This window comes from Papilio xuthus, unplaced genomic scaffold (assembly GCF_000836235.2).
Source record: "Papilio xuthus unplaced genomic scaffold, Pxut_1.1 DF827597.1, whole genome shotgun sequence".
NCBI lineage: Eukaryota > Metazoa > Arthropoda > Insecta > Lepidoptera > Papilionidae > Papilio > Papilio xuthus.
This window is the reverse complement of record NW_013531052.1, coordinates 398,477-413,886: the sequence shown is the minus strand read 5'-3', so window position 1 is coordinate 413,886 and position 15,410 is coordinate 398,477. Positions and strand designations below refer to the sequence as shown.

General features: G+C 31.8%; 4 protein-coding genes across 4 annotated transcripts; 1 reads left to right on the top strand and 3 right to left on the bottom strand.

Moving 5' to 3' along the window:
* Window positions 1-358: 358 nt before the first annotated feature.
* LOC106118242 (MPN domain-containing protein CG4751) lies at window positions 359-4,672 on the bottom strand. Its single transcript, XM_013312828.1, has 7 exons — window positions 4,178-4,672; window positions 3,982-4,098; window positions 3,645-3,879; window positions 3,464-3,557; window positions 3,220-3,389; window positions 2,707-2,955; window positions 359-2,631 (listed from the first exon to the last, which is right to left on the bottom strand). Exons 1-7 carry the CDS (start codon window positions 4,382-4,384, stop codon window positions 1,010-1,012), a joined length of 2,694 nt encoding a protein of 897 aa, XP_013168282.1. The 5' UTR covers window positions 4,385-4,672; the 3' UTR covers window positions 359-1,009.
* A 359-nt stretch (window positions 4,673-5,031) lies between these two features.
* On the top strand, window positions 5,032-6,986 carry RabX6 (RAS oncogene family member RabX6). Its single transcript, XM_013312829.1, has 3 exons — window positions 5,032-5,406; window positions 5,624-5,868; window positions 6,008-6,986. Exons 1-3 carry the CDS (start codon window positions 5,227-5,229, stop codon window positions 6,204-6,206), a joined length of 624 nt encoding a protein of 207 aa, XP_013168283.1. The 5' UTR covers window positions 5,032-5,226; the 3' UTR covers window positions 6,207-6,986.
* A 1,886-nt stretch (window positions 6,987-8,872) lies between these two features.
* Window positions 8,873-12,808, bottom strand: Nfs1 (Nfs1 cysteine desulfurase). The gene is made up of 8 exons (XM_013312674.1): window positions 12,577-12,808; window positions 12,424-12,503; window positions 11,941-12,195; window positions 11,572-11,737; window positions 11,134-11,418; window positions 10,645-10,818; window positions 9,524-9,656; window positions 8,873-9,117 (listed from the first exon to the last, which is right to left on the bottom strand). The coding sequence occupies exons 1-8, from the start codon at window positions 12,695-12,697 to the stop codon at window positions 8,964-8,966; spliced, it is 1,368 nt and encodes a 455-aa protein (XP_013168128.1). The 5' UTR covers window positions 12,698-12,808; the 3' UTR covers window positions 8,873-8,963.
* Window positions 12,809-13,267: 459 nt separating this feature from the next.
* On the bottom strand, window positions 13,268-14,912 carry Nelf-E (negative elongation factor E). The gene is made up of 4 exons (XM_013312712.1): window positions 14,517-14,912; window positions 13,971-14,124; window positions 13,618-13,779; window positions 13,268-13,506 (listed from the first exon to the last, which is right to left on the bottom strand). Exons 1-4 carry the CDS (start codon window positions 14,782-14,784, stop codon window positions 13,302-13,304), a joined length of 789 nt encoding a protein of 262 aa, XP_013168166.1. The 5' UTR covers window positions 14,785-14,912; the 3' UTR covers window positions 13,268-13,301.
* Window positions 14,913-15,410: the final 498 nt, after the last annotated feature.

Genomic DNA, 15,410 nt, shown 5'->3' with positions numbered 1-15,410 from the left:
AATTGGTGAGCGATCGAATAAAACGACATTGAAACAATAGCCATTATCACCGTTGGGTTAATCACACCCTCTCGATATTCCACGTAGATAATTCAATGACTCAATACAAAAAACATTTTAATAAAGTATCCAATTGAAGGCATAAAAACAATGACACTATGGCAGAGGATGGATGTTCCTCGTTTAATGAAAAAAAATAAAAGTAATGTATTTCAATGAATAAGAAGAGTATCAGGCTTTAAAAAGGTAGGATGAGAAGAATTAAAAGTTTAAATTGAATTAATTTTTATTACTTATTGCCAAACAGTTTCTTGGTAAATACATTTTCTAAATCACAAATGTCATCTCAATTAGAAATTAATTATATCGCAGAAATGGGATGAATTACTGTAAACTTATGGTTTAAAATAGCAATAAAATTTATGTAGAATAATTTATTTATTATTAATAAGCATACATTTAAAATAATACTATTAGTATAAAAAATAATTTCCATGTATAAACAAGCAGTTGAGGGTCGATCGTAATCATTTATTTATTTAGGGTTGACAAACACGTACTGTCGCATGGTCGGTAACTGCTGATCTCCTATTTAAAATCACTTGAAACTGACGAAGGACTATTTGAAGTAGTCCGTGTATGTCGGCCCTAAAGTATTTATCCCGAATAGAATATTAGATCGACGTACGCCACAAAAGATAAAAGAGAGCAGAGCATTCCTTATACATACAATATAAAACAGAGCATTCGAAAAAAAATTGACATACGATTGTAAAAATTAACTGTATAAAATATTTTTCAGATTTGTATAAAAATTAAATTATTTTTTTTTATAATTATACACCACTTACAAAGTTTAACCTAAAACTAATTCATAACCTATAATACTACGATTAATACAAAATCAACTCGACCAATCGCGAATATCTTAATAAGTTAAATTATCAGTCTAAATGTCCAGATCAGATAAATGCAGATTTTTTTAATATTACGGTATCAATGAGTTATTCTAATTTTCATTGTCATTCGAAGAGTTTTTAGATGTGCTATAATCTTGCCCTTTAGTGTAATCCATAACGTCGTCCATCTTGGAATAATTTCCCATCGCTACCTGCGCAATGGTGTCTACTATACTAGATGTATTTGGATAAGAATGACTGGATTGTGAAGCAGACGAAGTTTCTTCTTCCGTCAATTTCAATGGCTGATTATAATCAGACATGTAATCCTGCATTGTAGTCTTTTTAGTCAACTCTAACATTTGATTCAAAAATGATTCTCCACCAACACGTGACGGCATACTAAAATCAGTTGCTGTATCCGATGTTAAAGCGATAGGCTTAGAAGGATCAGCTTTCGACGAACTCTCAGTATGTTTTCCTGTATCCAACGAACTTTCCATTTTACCTTTTCCAATACTACCAAAATCTGGAGGTAAATAATCCTTGCTGCTTTTTAATAGGTCATGCGGAGATTTCATTAATACATTCTGATCTAAACCAACTTTTGAAGAAATGGGACTACTATTAGCAAGAGGTTTTAAAAGAGACTCCTGCATTTTTAACAAAGATGGCGTCAGAAACATATTATTTGCGGCTAAAGTTGACTTTGACATCGGATCTGGTATTCCTAGTATACCGGCACTGGAATACTTGCTTGCCGAAAATAAGGCATTGGCAATATCTGCGGAACTCATCATAAGGCTAGAAGCAATACTAGCTGGAATGGGTGCCGTCGAAGTGGTATTACTCGTTGAAGTACTTGTAGAAGTTTTCTCGTAGGCTGCCATACTTGTTAAATTTTGTAATGACGCAGCATAAGATGGTGGATCCGATAACTTGGTATTGGAGAGACTCGCTGCTAAGTTTGATGAAAGTCCGGGTGTAAGTCCTGTTAGCATACTATTCGCTGCGGCTAAGCTTTCTAAACTACCGGTTCCTAAAGGTAGGGGCATATTTGCTGACCCTAATCCTAAAGCCATGCTCGTCAACATATCTAAGCCAGTAGGGTACGCAGATGACATTGAAGACGTGCTCGATTTTGATGATTTCGACGATGTCGGTAATACAGGAATGTTTAACTGAGGAGTTTCAAACTTATGAGGAGATATAGAACCTATGCCAGACGACACGTTGATGGGAGGAACACCGGCCGGCCGGCTGACCATTTGCTGGAGAGTACTAACTGAAGGGAAATTAGGCATTGATGTGGATTGCGTAGTTTTAGGCGGCGGGATCGGTTGGGGTACAGCTAAAAGTGCGTCTAAATCTATTTTCTCATCTTGTTCCGATGAACAACCCAACTCATCACGAATGAAATGCCATAACAAGCCATCACTTTGCTCTCGGGGAAATTTCGGTGTCAAAGTAGACTTCAATTTATCCAAATATGTTATATCGGGTTTGTAATTATCTTTAAACTTAATGAATGTTTCATCTGCATAATTAAAGTAATACTTGATTGTTTTTTTAATCTGTTCCATTGCATGTGGCGACAAGTGAGTGTCGTGAACCATGTTGTATTGGAGAAAGAGGGGCCGAGGATATTCTGTGGGTCTCTGCTCTGGTGGCGGCATTACCCAAAAGAATGTTAACGACGATTCTAAAACTGGACTTTCCGGATTATAAGGTGCTGTAAAAAAAACAACCATAAGATGAAAAACAACTCAATTAATTTTAAAAATTCTTATGTTGTTAGTTTACTTACAGCATATTACACCAATGCATGGTACATAAGATATTTCCGATGGACCCCTCATTTTAATCTGATATTCAAGTTGATTGTCACAATCTCTAAGACTTGGCATTGCAGGATTTGTTGGATGAGAATGATACCACCCCAATAATGTCAGTCCGAGTCTCTCCATTTCCATTTGGATTTCAAGTTCAATCAAAACTTTAGGTCTTGGATCATTCTTACTTTTTAAGCAAGGAAATGTGTGAGTAATCATGACAGCTGAAAAAAAAGGAATTGATACAACTTCAATTACATTTAAATATTACAGCTTAACACTGTCGCCTGCGACTTTATCCATGGGGATTTAAAAGAAAACTTAATAAATAGCCTATGTGTTCTTCCTGTCTATTCTACATCTGTGCATCTTTCGTTAAGATTGGTTGAGCCATTCCGAAATTATATTCTAAATTCATCAATCTAAACTTTTATATAATATTTGTAAGAAGTAAGATAATAGATGATGTAAATTTATTAAATACATACTATGACTGTTCAAATCCCATGTTCCAGCTAAATAACCATGAACTTCTTCCTTTTTCAAATGACAATGAAGATCAAGGACTAGAGATGCATTGGAACTGACTGAGACTAAGAATGGCTGAACTTTACCGGCCGAGGAAAATGATACAGCTTCTATCAACATATTGGCATCACTGAAAAATAAAAGAAATTGTATTAATCAAGAATTAGTTGTATGTAAACATAATTATGAAGCCAAATTTATTACTGTTGCATCATCCTGTTTGGAACAGTGTTGTGTTTCATTACAATCCGTTGTGGAGGAGGTTCTGGAGGACTTTCAACTTCCATTTCATTTTCCTCTGTAAATAAAGAAAAATATAAACACTATTCTAATAATTCAAATTGACAGTATTTTTGTTGTTGCAGTGCAATATAAACAAGTGTACCATCGGAATGCACATTTTCTCTCTGAAGTTGCTTCCTACGAAGATATGTAGCTTTAATAGTATCCAATTTCTTCCCTTTATATTTAACTGATGCCCAGCCACATCCCGATCTCTTGTCTGGATTTATAATTCTTTTGCAATGTATTGCCCATGCAGAGGGAGAACAAAAAATGGTTTCAGTTTCATGGGATTTTATTTTTCCATCCGCCTGCAAATCACCTACAAATTTTTGTCCCTGGAAGTAAAACTTTGGTTCAATTGATTTAAAGATAAAAAATCAGTATATATGAATTTATTTAAGGTATTTACGTTAAACAAATAAAGCTGAATACACTACCAAATACTCAATAGTCATTGCAGCAATACCAGGAACTAACATTTTTTCCTCCATAAGCATTTGTAGAGTTACTCCTCTTCCGGGCATAGACTTATTGCCAGGCTGGGCTTCGGATTCCTGAGGATAAAAATAAAGTCACAAATTATTGTAACACTAACAATGTAGAAACATTGCAGTAAAATGTTACAACACATACCTCATCAGAAAATTCATCTCCTGTAACAGGCTCATCTTTCTCTTCTTCACAAGGCTCTTTGATTGTTTCACTTGGTTTTTCATTTTTGTTTTCGTCTTGTCCACTATTAGACCCGGTCGGTATTGTTTCTGGATTTGTAACATTGTTATTATATGTGCTAGTTGTGGACATTAAAGCCGCAGCCAAATGAGATGTTTGTACTTCCATAATAAAGTTTGATAAACAATTCAACTCTGTTTCATTTATGTATTAACATTTAGCATTAATTTTAGCTTAAAGCTACCACAAAACAATTTGTGACTTGATTAGGTTCAGTCCAAAGCAAGCTTTGAGCAAGCGTAAAGCTTTTTTCTGTTCTGAATCCTACTATTTTAATATTTGGTAATCGAAACGCGAATTCAGAGTTTTAAGAATTGTTGTTTGCATGGCAAAAATCAATAAATCGAACACGAAAAGATTATGATGATGAGATGAGACGTCGCGTCGTATGATGACAGAATAGATGACACTGGCAGCGACAGCTGACAGCTTTACACAATAACTTGGTGCACGAAGTGTTGCTATTACTACTTCGAAGAAATTCATAAACATCGATTTCAAAAATATTAAATTTGCGAATAGAACTTGATGGTATTTTCAGAGCTTATTTGTATTTTTGATGTATTTATAGCAAACCTGTTGTATTGAGGTGTTTTCAAAATTATAAGTCGTAGCCAATAATCCTAATACAGATAAAACGGTAAATAAAACACATCTTCCGCTGCGTGTAAAATTAATCTGTGCGGTGCTCCACAGGTGAAAAAAAAAGAGTCAATGTCAAAGGAAATTGATTGAAAATGACATTGACTAATTAAAAGAATGATATATAAAAAAATTGCCTAAAATCTCTAAAATTCTTAAATTGGTAGCAATTGGACATTGGGTTATCCGAAAAATAGTATTTTTCATTATTATTTCCATTACTAAGCTTACTTATGATATTGCTCTAATTTATATGGTCTTTCTCATTTATATGAAAAAAATTGGCAAAATTTAACAAGTTATTAACAATGGCTATTGTGAAAACACCGGTGCTCAAAGTTATTTTGTGTGGTGAATATGGTGTTGGAAAAAGCTCTATTTTCAGGCGTTTTATAAACAACACATTTTTACCAAGCTCAGACAGACGATCAACATTAGGATTAGATCATTTTGAGAAGCTCTATCAAGTCGCCGACAAGGACGTTAAAGTATGTTAAGATCCTAAAAAGTAATTTAAATAAAATACTGTGCCGATTCTTAGTATAACATATTTAATTTTAACATAAAATGTTAAAGAAATGGTAAAAAAATTTATGGAATAATTATTTACTTTTAAGATTAATTAATAACACAATGAGTAGCAATCAAACTTATAAAATAAATGAGCATTTTGATAGATACATTAAAATAAGGTCTAACTTTTAGTTACAGTTATGGGACACTGGTGGCATGGAGAGGATAGCATCTGTAACATCCAGTTACTATAAATTTGCTGAAGCTGCAATACTGGTGTTTTCATTAGATAATGCATCTTCATTCCATGTGCTAAGTCAACATTTGTTAGAAATAGTAACATATGCTGAAAATGCAAAAATATTTCTATGTGGAAATAAATCAGATTTGGAAGGTTCATCACCTCAAGTAACTGATGCAGATATAGAAAACTTTTGGTAAGTCTTATAAAAAGTGACCTATTATTTAACACCTTCATTGCCCACTAGCAAGTTCATTTTAATGCAAAAAAAAAGTCAGTGGCATGGAATGTGTTAATTTTAGAATATTCTTTCTTAATTCAACTTTATATTTCAGTGAACAGTGTCACAACCTTATCAGTACTACTTACAAAACATCATGTAAAACAGGCAAAGGATTGGAAGAAATGTTTTCTGACATTGCTCTACAACTAGTAGATTCAAATAGGTCCAGAATAGAGCTGCAGACATTAGACCATAACAGTTTTAAAATAACTCAACCTGAACCTCCAGAAGAACCCCATTGTAGTTGTTAAACCATAGACATTAGTCTACTTTTTTATGTATATAATTTACAAGTATCCAGTATTTTACAACTCTGATATTATGAAGTATTTACTGTCGTGTGTATTCCACGTGGCCTAATTGATTTATTATTAATAGTTTTATGAAATATTATGTATTTGTAATTTACATAAGAATTATTTTTGGAGTATGTGCATATTGGTAGATGATTTGCTAAAATAATTAATACTCAATAATTAGGCTTTTGCTAGAAATTTGCTCATAAGAATATTTGGATTTGTATACAATTTTATCATTGCCATTCTGAAAATTCAAATAATAATATGTAGCAAAATTTAATGTGTTTATAACATCATGTATGATGTAGTTTTTATATTATGAATATCAACAATTTAAAAATATACTTATGTATGCAAGCATATTTTTTTTAATTCATATAGTGAATGTATGCTGCCAGTGCTGCATTTGCTGATACAATTAATCCAAGTATTTCAACATGGACATATAAAAACTTATTTGCAAAAGATTTTTATTGCATAACAATTTATTTTTTAATCTATGAATTATTTTTTTTATTATTATGCTAAGATGTAATAGGATATTATTTCAAGTACCTGACAATCTGTTTATGTTGTAACGTACTGCTGATATTTTTTACAGTTTTTTTGTTAATATTTACTATAATAATTGGTATAAGTTTATGTAGAATTAATTACTTTACTAGTCAATATTGATTATATTGACAAGGTATAAATGTTCTAATATACAAAATAAGCAAAAATGTGACCTTATTACTGAAAAGTGTTTTTTTTTACATCCACAATGTTTGTAAATTTTACATACAAACACTTTTATTAATAGTACTGTTAATTTTATTAATATGTAAAATATATTCTAACATCTTTTTACTAATACATAAATATGTATATAGCAATTAAACAATACTAATAGTAATATCCTGTTTAGAAGGAATACTAATTAAACTCTAGCTTATTGTAGTATCACAGATCAGATACACACACACATGTTATTTGTAAAGTCAATGCTATTAAACAACTAGGATATCTGATCCGGTGGGCATATGTGAAGTTTTATTATGACAGCTCATTAGCGCCCTCCCCACTTGTGAATACTTTCACGAAATCCTTTTTCTACTGTAGCTGCCATTTCATGTTTTTTACATATTTTCACATAATTGCCTCTTACCGGCTTATATCCTTTATTGAATTTACAGTACTTCTTTGTTTACAGTTACTTCAATGGTTAGCTATTACTTAGTGAAGATTTCTTAAACTAAATGTCTATTAAAGTAACTGACCATTTTATGTCTGGCAGTATGTTCATAAATGTGTATAGTAGGGATGGTGCTGCCCAAACTCAAGACTCTTTTGCTATAGAGAATTTCTAAGAAGGAATAATTTAGATCTATTTTTCTTCATATCAACCTGATTGAAACATAATGTACTGAAATCTTTTTGAGAAACATTCTCTACAAGTATAGAATTTTAATTCTGAATCAAATTATAATTTTTAAATGCTCGCCAATGTGCTAAAACTTTACACCTTTCAAGATAGCCTCGACTAAAATGTCATTTTCCGCCTTAGTTTTTTGAACCTCTTTATCCAATTATAAAAACTTCACGACAAATAAAAAATGATGTTAAAAACACAATCCATTAATTTAGTTTTACACTTTACCTTTCTCTTGAATCTTTTTTTAATCCTTGAAATTATATGAAAAGAATAATGGAATGTTTAAAAAATTTCCATTCCAACGTTAAACATAATTTATGTTAATAATTTCAATGATTTGTTCATCGCTTAAAATACGAAAACACCTCATTGAATGATGGAAATTTATGCAAATGTTTTTATAGCAGTATTATTAATCTCATTTTTACGTCAATCGAAGCTCTCTTTTATTATTTGTAACAATGAGTTTATGTAATTTTATGCTGAAGTGCATTTTAATTTAATAAAGCTTTAAAATGTGTCATATTTGTTTTTTTATTTATCCGTTTAAATGCTGTAAGCTATTCGATACTACAATTTTCTTCCGTGTATAATTTTACTCCAAACATCCTTTTATTTTCTCATTTTTTTTTAGTAGCAGTTCTTGATGTAAGAAACCAGTGTTATGTTGATTCGTTTATGACCATTCACTTAAGAATGACGCAAGTTCTTTTAATTAAAGCGTTAGAATTTTGGTCAACAATATTTATTATTATTTTATTTATGTCTATCTGATATTGCAATAATATAGATAAGGTTTAAATGAGTACAAAAATGAATTTTAATAATTTATTATGTTTTTTTTTGTTATAATTAGCTTGTGATATATGATTTCACTTCAGCCTACATCTCTACAATACGTCACATACATTTCGTTTCATTGAATCAAAAGATTATTCGGATGTTTTAACCAACGTAACCTATCGTTTACTAAAGTTGTGCAAAAGGGGAAGTTAAATTGCAATTTAAATATCTATACTTTTCTAGATGGTCATTTAACTGGAATGCGCCAGAATTCTTTTGGCTGAAATATTGATTATCATTATAAATCTTATTAAACAATAACAAAGAGTTTATACTGTCTTTTGACATAAATATTATCTAAGCAATATGACATTTTTTAATCTATACACAAATAAAAAAAAATCAAGTTTAATTCAATTTTTAAACACATAAACAGATCTGCCGAAAATAAAACTTTCTACAAAGAAATAAACGTCGGTTTATACATATATATACATCTTGTAGACATGAGTTTAATGCTGTGACCACTTGATTGTTTTAATATCGACGCCCTCTTGCACCATTTCCCAGAGCGGGCTCATTTCTCGCAGCCGCTCCACGTGCCGTATCGTCTTCTCTGCCGTGTATTCCACTTCCTCTAAAGTTGTAAATCTGCCTAAACCAAACCTACCAACAAATACATATGTTATACATCAAACTAATATCATGGGATTCCGCTGTCTATGCTGTACTAGTTTTTTATAAATATATTTTATCATTATTATTATATATTTGATATAAACATATAAATGAATACGAAATATACTTATATCATGAATGCCAATGTTTGAATAGTTTGGTATATTCTGAAGAAATTTCTCATAGATTATAAAACATAACCTAGATGGACATATGCTACTATTTTTTTAATTCCGCGCAATAGGAATCATAAAACCTATTTATAGTGTTAGCATTGAATCTGAGTATCTTCTAGCTTATGTTTTACATATTAATGTTTTTGCCTTGCCATGATCAACTGGACGGGTTGGCCACAACAGATGTATGCTAATAATATAAAGGTAAATTGGTATACCTAATTGAGCTGTGTGCTAAGTCCTCGTCAGTGCCGATAGCCCTGAGCACATAAGAAGGCTCTAGAGACGCGGACGTGCATGCAGACCCGCTTGACAATGCAACGTCTTTTAATGCCATTAATAAGGATTCACCTGCAAAGATTATGTAGATTAAAAGTACATTATGTCACTAGTATATAAATGCAAATATATGGATGGATGGATGTTTGTTAGAAGGTGTCTCCAAAACGGTCTCATGAATCTTGATGATGGTATACATGTGAAACACAGTTTGGAAGAACCTTGAAATGTGTACGGTTCCGTGAGAATCATTTGATTTATACATTTACTTGATAACTTCATAACAGTTAAAAATTTATTTGGCAAAAATATAGAACAGTCTCAAGTAATACTTGAGATACTCTTTTTAATTCTGCGCAGACGAATTCACGGGTACAAACTAGTAACTTAATAAACATATTAATTTATTCAATAACATCATTTCTTTTTGTAAAATTCTTTTTAAAAGTAAACAATCTTATCAGTGAAATTACCAATTTAAATAAATAAAGCTACCCTGGGGACATTAATCACAATAATGATTGATAACAACCAATAATAAGTATGTGATGAATTATCTTTAAGTATATACATAACACAATCATGGTAACCTAATTACAGTTGGAACAAACAAATAAATATTTAACTGAGACTTTATACCCTTAGCTTAGTGATATTACACTAAACTGTGAAGTTCCGAGACCAAAATCATCATCATCATCAGCTCACCATACGTCCCCACCGAGGGGCTCGGAGCCTACCCTAAGTTAATGGTGATCAGGCCATAGTCAACCACGCTGGCCTAGTGCGGGTTGGTTGACTTCACAGATATCTTTGAATTTCTTCTCAGATATGTGCAGGTTGCATCACGATGTTTTCCTTCACCATAAGAACGTCGGGTAAATGTACATATGTAAATCGGAACTTGAAAAACACATTGGTACATGGCAGGATTCGAACCCAGGACCTGCAGATTGCAAGTCAAGTGCTTGACCCCTCAGCCACTGATGCTCTTTGACCAAAATTTAAAATGGAATTATTAACTAATAGCTGTTATTAAAATAAAAAAAGTAGTTTTTACCTTCAACATAAGCGAATGACAAGTTAACACATCCAGGATAAGTTTGTTCAGGGTCGCCATTTCTGATTACATGTGACAGTTTGGAATAAATCTTATCTAGAAACCTTTGTGACAATTTCTCCATCCAAGCATGGTCATATTTCATTTCTCCTTGTGCTAATTCACAAGCTGCACCTTTAGGATTAAAATAAATGTCTTATAAACAAAAAAACAGTAGCTTAACTATTTCAGATTCTAGCGGCCAGTATATAATCTTTCCATATTTCCTTTAATCCTTATAAAAGAAGCCACATAAACATTGAATGACACAGCAACTGCAGTTATCCTGCATGATACTAATCTTTTGATAGTTCTTATCACATATAAAACAAGATAGGGTGTTGCATAGTTAAATATGACTATAAGAGGAAAAATTAAGTGCAAGTAAAATTTATATTGCATATACTCTTATGGGACTTTTATTGATACACATTCTTATTTAAAACTTACCTAATCCTACTACCAAAGGTGTGGGTACAGTGCCACTTCTCATTCCTCTCTCTTGACCCCCTCCACTTTGTAAGGGTTCAACACGTACTCTGGGTCGCCGTCTGATGAATAATGCACCCACTCCTTTTGGACCATAGATTTTGTGACCAGATATTGACATAAGATCTATATTCATTTTGTTGACGTCAAGGGGTATTTTTCCAAGAGCCTGAGCTGCATCAGTATGAAAGAATACTTTTTTGCTTTTGCATATAGCTCCAATGTCAGCTATTGGCTGTTTTACACCTGAAAAAATTAACATCCTTACATAGGTCACATATTTTACCGAGTTACATAAAATAAGATCATTTTTAAAACCTTTTAATATACTCTGATAATATAACATGCAATCTTATTTTATATATGTACTTGTTAAAGTTGAGCAAATTATATTTTTACCTATTTCATTATTAACAGTCATTATAGATACAAGACTTGTTTCTGGTGTCAAGGCCTCTTCTAGTTGCTGTAGATTTATAATTCCATTTGGTCCGACTGGCAGATAAGTGATTTTGAAACCTTCACCTTCCAATGCCCGACATGAGTCAAGGACACATTTATGTTCCTACAAAAATAATTTTATGTGTTAAAACAAGGGTGTGATATGTTACTGTAACTCCTTTACTGTTTTATATGTTGCTTGAAGAATTTGCATACATTCATAGGTTTTATTGTTAGGATATTTTGTTACATGTTTTAAAGATAAATATAAGCTTTCTTCTTTGTATAAGAATAACTTGACCATATAAGTATTCGAACCATACTTACAATCTGTGTAGTAACAATGTGCTTCTTTCTTGGTGCATAAAAATGTGCCACTCCTTTGACAGATATATTATTAGACTCCGTAGCTCCTGATGTAAATATAATTTCTTTAGGATCTGCTCCTATAAGATTTGCCACTTGTTCTCTTGCTTTCTCTACAGCTGATTCACTTTCCCATCCATAAGTGTGTGTTCGAGAATGTGGATTCCCATGGAAACTTACCAAATATGGTAACATTGCGTCAAGTACTCTGGGATCCTGAAAGACATGTTTGTAAGTTATGCAATATCATGGTTGAATAATTTATATTTAAGCAATGAACACTATTTTTCTTCAATTTGTAATTTCTTTTGTTATTGCACATATATTATGCATATAAGAATACCTTTCTTTTAGTTTTATATATACCTTGATTGGCATCGTTAAAGTATTTTATACTAATTATTTCCCCTAGAATAAGTCCAAGGTTGAGAAAATTACACTTACCATAGGAGTTGTCGCTTGAGCGTCAAAGTAAAGTGGACGACCAATCTCTTCATGTTTTAATGAAAACTTGTCATTATCGGCTGAAATTTGTAAATATGATTAAAGTTATGCTATAAAAAAATTATATGTTAACTATATGGACAAATTGTTTACCTATGCTTGATAAATTTCTGCTTGCTTGTATTACCATTACGATACCATTTTCGTGTTGTAATATTCGTTTCAAAGAATTGTTCACGCACAACTGCGTAATGTTATTGATTACCCGAAACATATTTTAACGAAATGGGTTATTAATTCGTAAATTACATAAAATCTCTATTTGCCGACTTAAAATTAAATCGAAGAAGACTTTTTTCACTTAGTTTTAGTCAATGTGACATTGACGTCTGGCTTCTTATGAGAAGGCATAGGCGTTTAAAACATTCGTCAATCTGTACAAAACTAATGACAAAAACTCACGCTCATGCTCATTTTTTATTCGTGAAATGTAAAAAAATCACCTCAGTTTCATTTGTTCACGTATTATTATTTTTTTAACCTCCACATGATATCGAATTTGATCCATAAAATTACGAGTATTAAAATATTGATTTTCGCCAATACATTGCATTTTTATGGGTATTACTTGTTTTGTAGACAAATTTATGATAGACTCGAACGAGGCAGTTAAACATAAGATAGAAACCTTGCACCAAATCGGGTGAGCAGCCCATAATTAAAACTCCAAATAGGGCCGCGAGAACTTACTACCTTATTATAAACCATTCTAAAATAGTTGATTTATGATAATAGCTGGTTGCTAGTTGCTCTGGATTTTTCTTCTAATATAATTAAAAAACAATGTTTTGATTTTACTTTATTATAAACATTACCAATTAATCGAATATATCATCATAGGTTAGAAGAGTCCTCTTTGTATCTTTTGGAGGCGGTGGAGCGTTTCGTGCATTAGCCGCTGCCGTCGCCCAAGTTCCTACAGATGGACGCCGAGTCAGTGTTGCTCGCCAATTTTCTTCAGATTCTTCCATTGCTGCTAAAGCATGTGTTGCCAAATCTGGGGTTTCGAATGTTAATAATACCCTGAAAGTAATCATTATTTATGTTAGTATTTAAACATAAAATTCTTGTGTATTGATTGAATATGCTATATCTTCTTTGAATTTAAAGGAGAGAGAGTACAGATTAACTTACTTTTCCTCATCCTCTTGTGCGAATGTGAATGGCTCAAATGTAGTTAGTCTTCGCCTTACTACTTCCTCTGTTATATTTGCACCTGTTATTTGTACCATGCAGCACTTTGTTGTATTTGAATTGGGAGTTTCACCACCTTGGTTGCGGGTAGCTTTTTCTTCTCTGTAACAAGCAATATGTATTTATCTTGACTTCATAAAAAAAATTGATATAATTTTAAGTACAGGAAACATAAGTAATTTTCTTAAAGTTGATTTTATATCAGCTTATCAAGATTTTTTATTACAGATGCTACAGTTTTTAATTTTACATCTTATATTTGTAAAATTAGTTTAAATGTAAATTCCCCATACTTCTCTCTAGCAGTGACAAATGAATCATAGAGATATTTAACACGAGGTGATGGTTTCTCTTCTGGAGGCGGAGGTTCTTGTGAAGCGCTGAAGGGCTGATATGATGCTACACCTCCTGTAGCACCTGCTGATCCACTTAGTTTCCTTTCCCTACCTGAAACATAGTAAATAGTATTTATTTAATAGACCTCACATAATCATATCAACTCTTTTCATACTTTACATGCATTTACTATTGTCACTATGAAACTCTGATGAAATAAACTAAATATCAAATTTACTATTGACACAAAACTGAAATCACAAGTTATGATATTAAATCAGAATTAACACATATGTGTAATTTTAAACTTTCATGGTTTTTACTAATTTACTATTCATCAGAAATGGGATTCTTACTTTCAAACAGCTTAATTGTGGTAAGAACCCCGTTTCTTATGAACAGTATATTTGAATTAACACAGCTATGATTATACTACTTTGCTAATTTAAAATAATGAATAATTGAAATTATGACCCACTAGAAAAATAAACTTAAAGACATACCTGCACGAGGACGTTTAAAAGTAGCATTTTGTGGTTGAGGTGGTGGGCTTTTGATAGCTTGAATTGCACCACTTTTGATTAATTTCCGAGCAATTTCTCGTGCATCCCGGGCTTCGGTTGGTCGTTTCGGTAATATGGGTTTTTCAGGCTCTTGTTTAGGCGCTTTCAAAGCTTGTAGAGCCTTCTTTTTCTTTTTTAATTTTTGATATTTTGCTTGGAGCATTAATTCTTCTTCCGTCAAATTTGAAGTGAAATGTAAATATACCATTTTTTAAATTGTTTTCACAAATTAGCGACTTGTTCTGTATCTGAGTATTATATTACTTGCGAATCATTACAAAAACACCACCTTATAAGCAATATTTTGAAACGCCAAGTAGACAATTTGACAACGTTATGTTTGACATTATCGCAAAAAAATCAAAATGCAGCATAGATAAGGAAACCAAGTTTCATATTATTTAAAAGATGAAAATAATGTATTGAAATACAATATTAGAGATATTTAAACATATCTCTTAAAAATTAGTCAAAAAAAAGACACAAAGTGAACCCAATATTTCTATAAGATTGCTTCTCACGTTGTTACCTACTGAGTTCAATCACTACTGAGTTCTGAGTCTGATATTTGTCTCTTTAGAGATTGAAAAAAATATTTTTTTTAAATTTAAATAACTGCTATAGTTAGGCGGTTATATTTTAAAGATATACTTGTCAGCTAGATTAGTGATTTACCTAAGTATATATTTTTGTAATAAATCGTATTCTTCACGAAAAATAATAACAGCTTCAATTGTTAAATAATAAAAGTCAAAGAATTTAAACATCGCTTTGAACAATAAAGTTATCATAAACATACTTAGAAGGCAAAAACTGTATTGTGCAGCGATACAC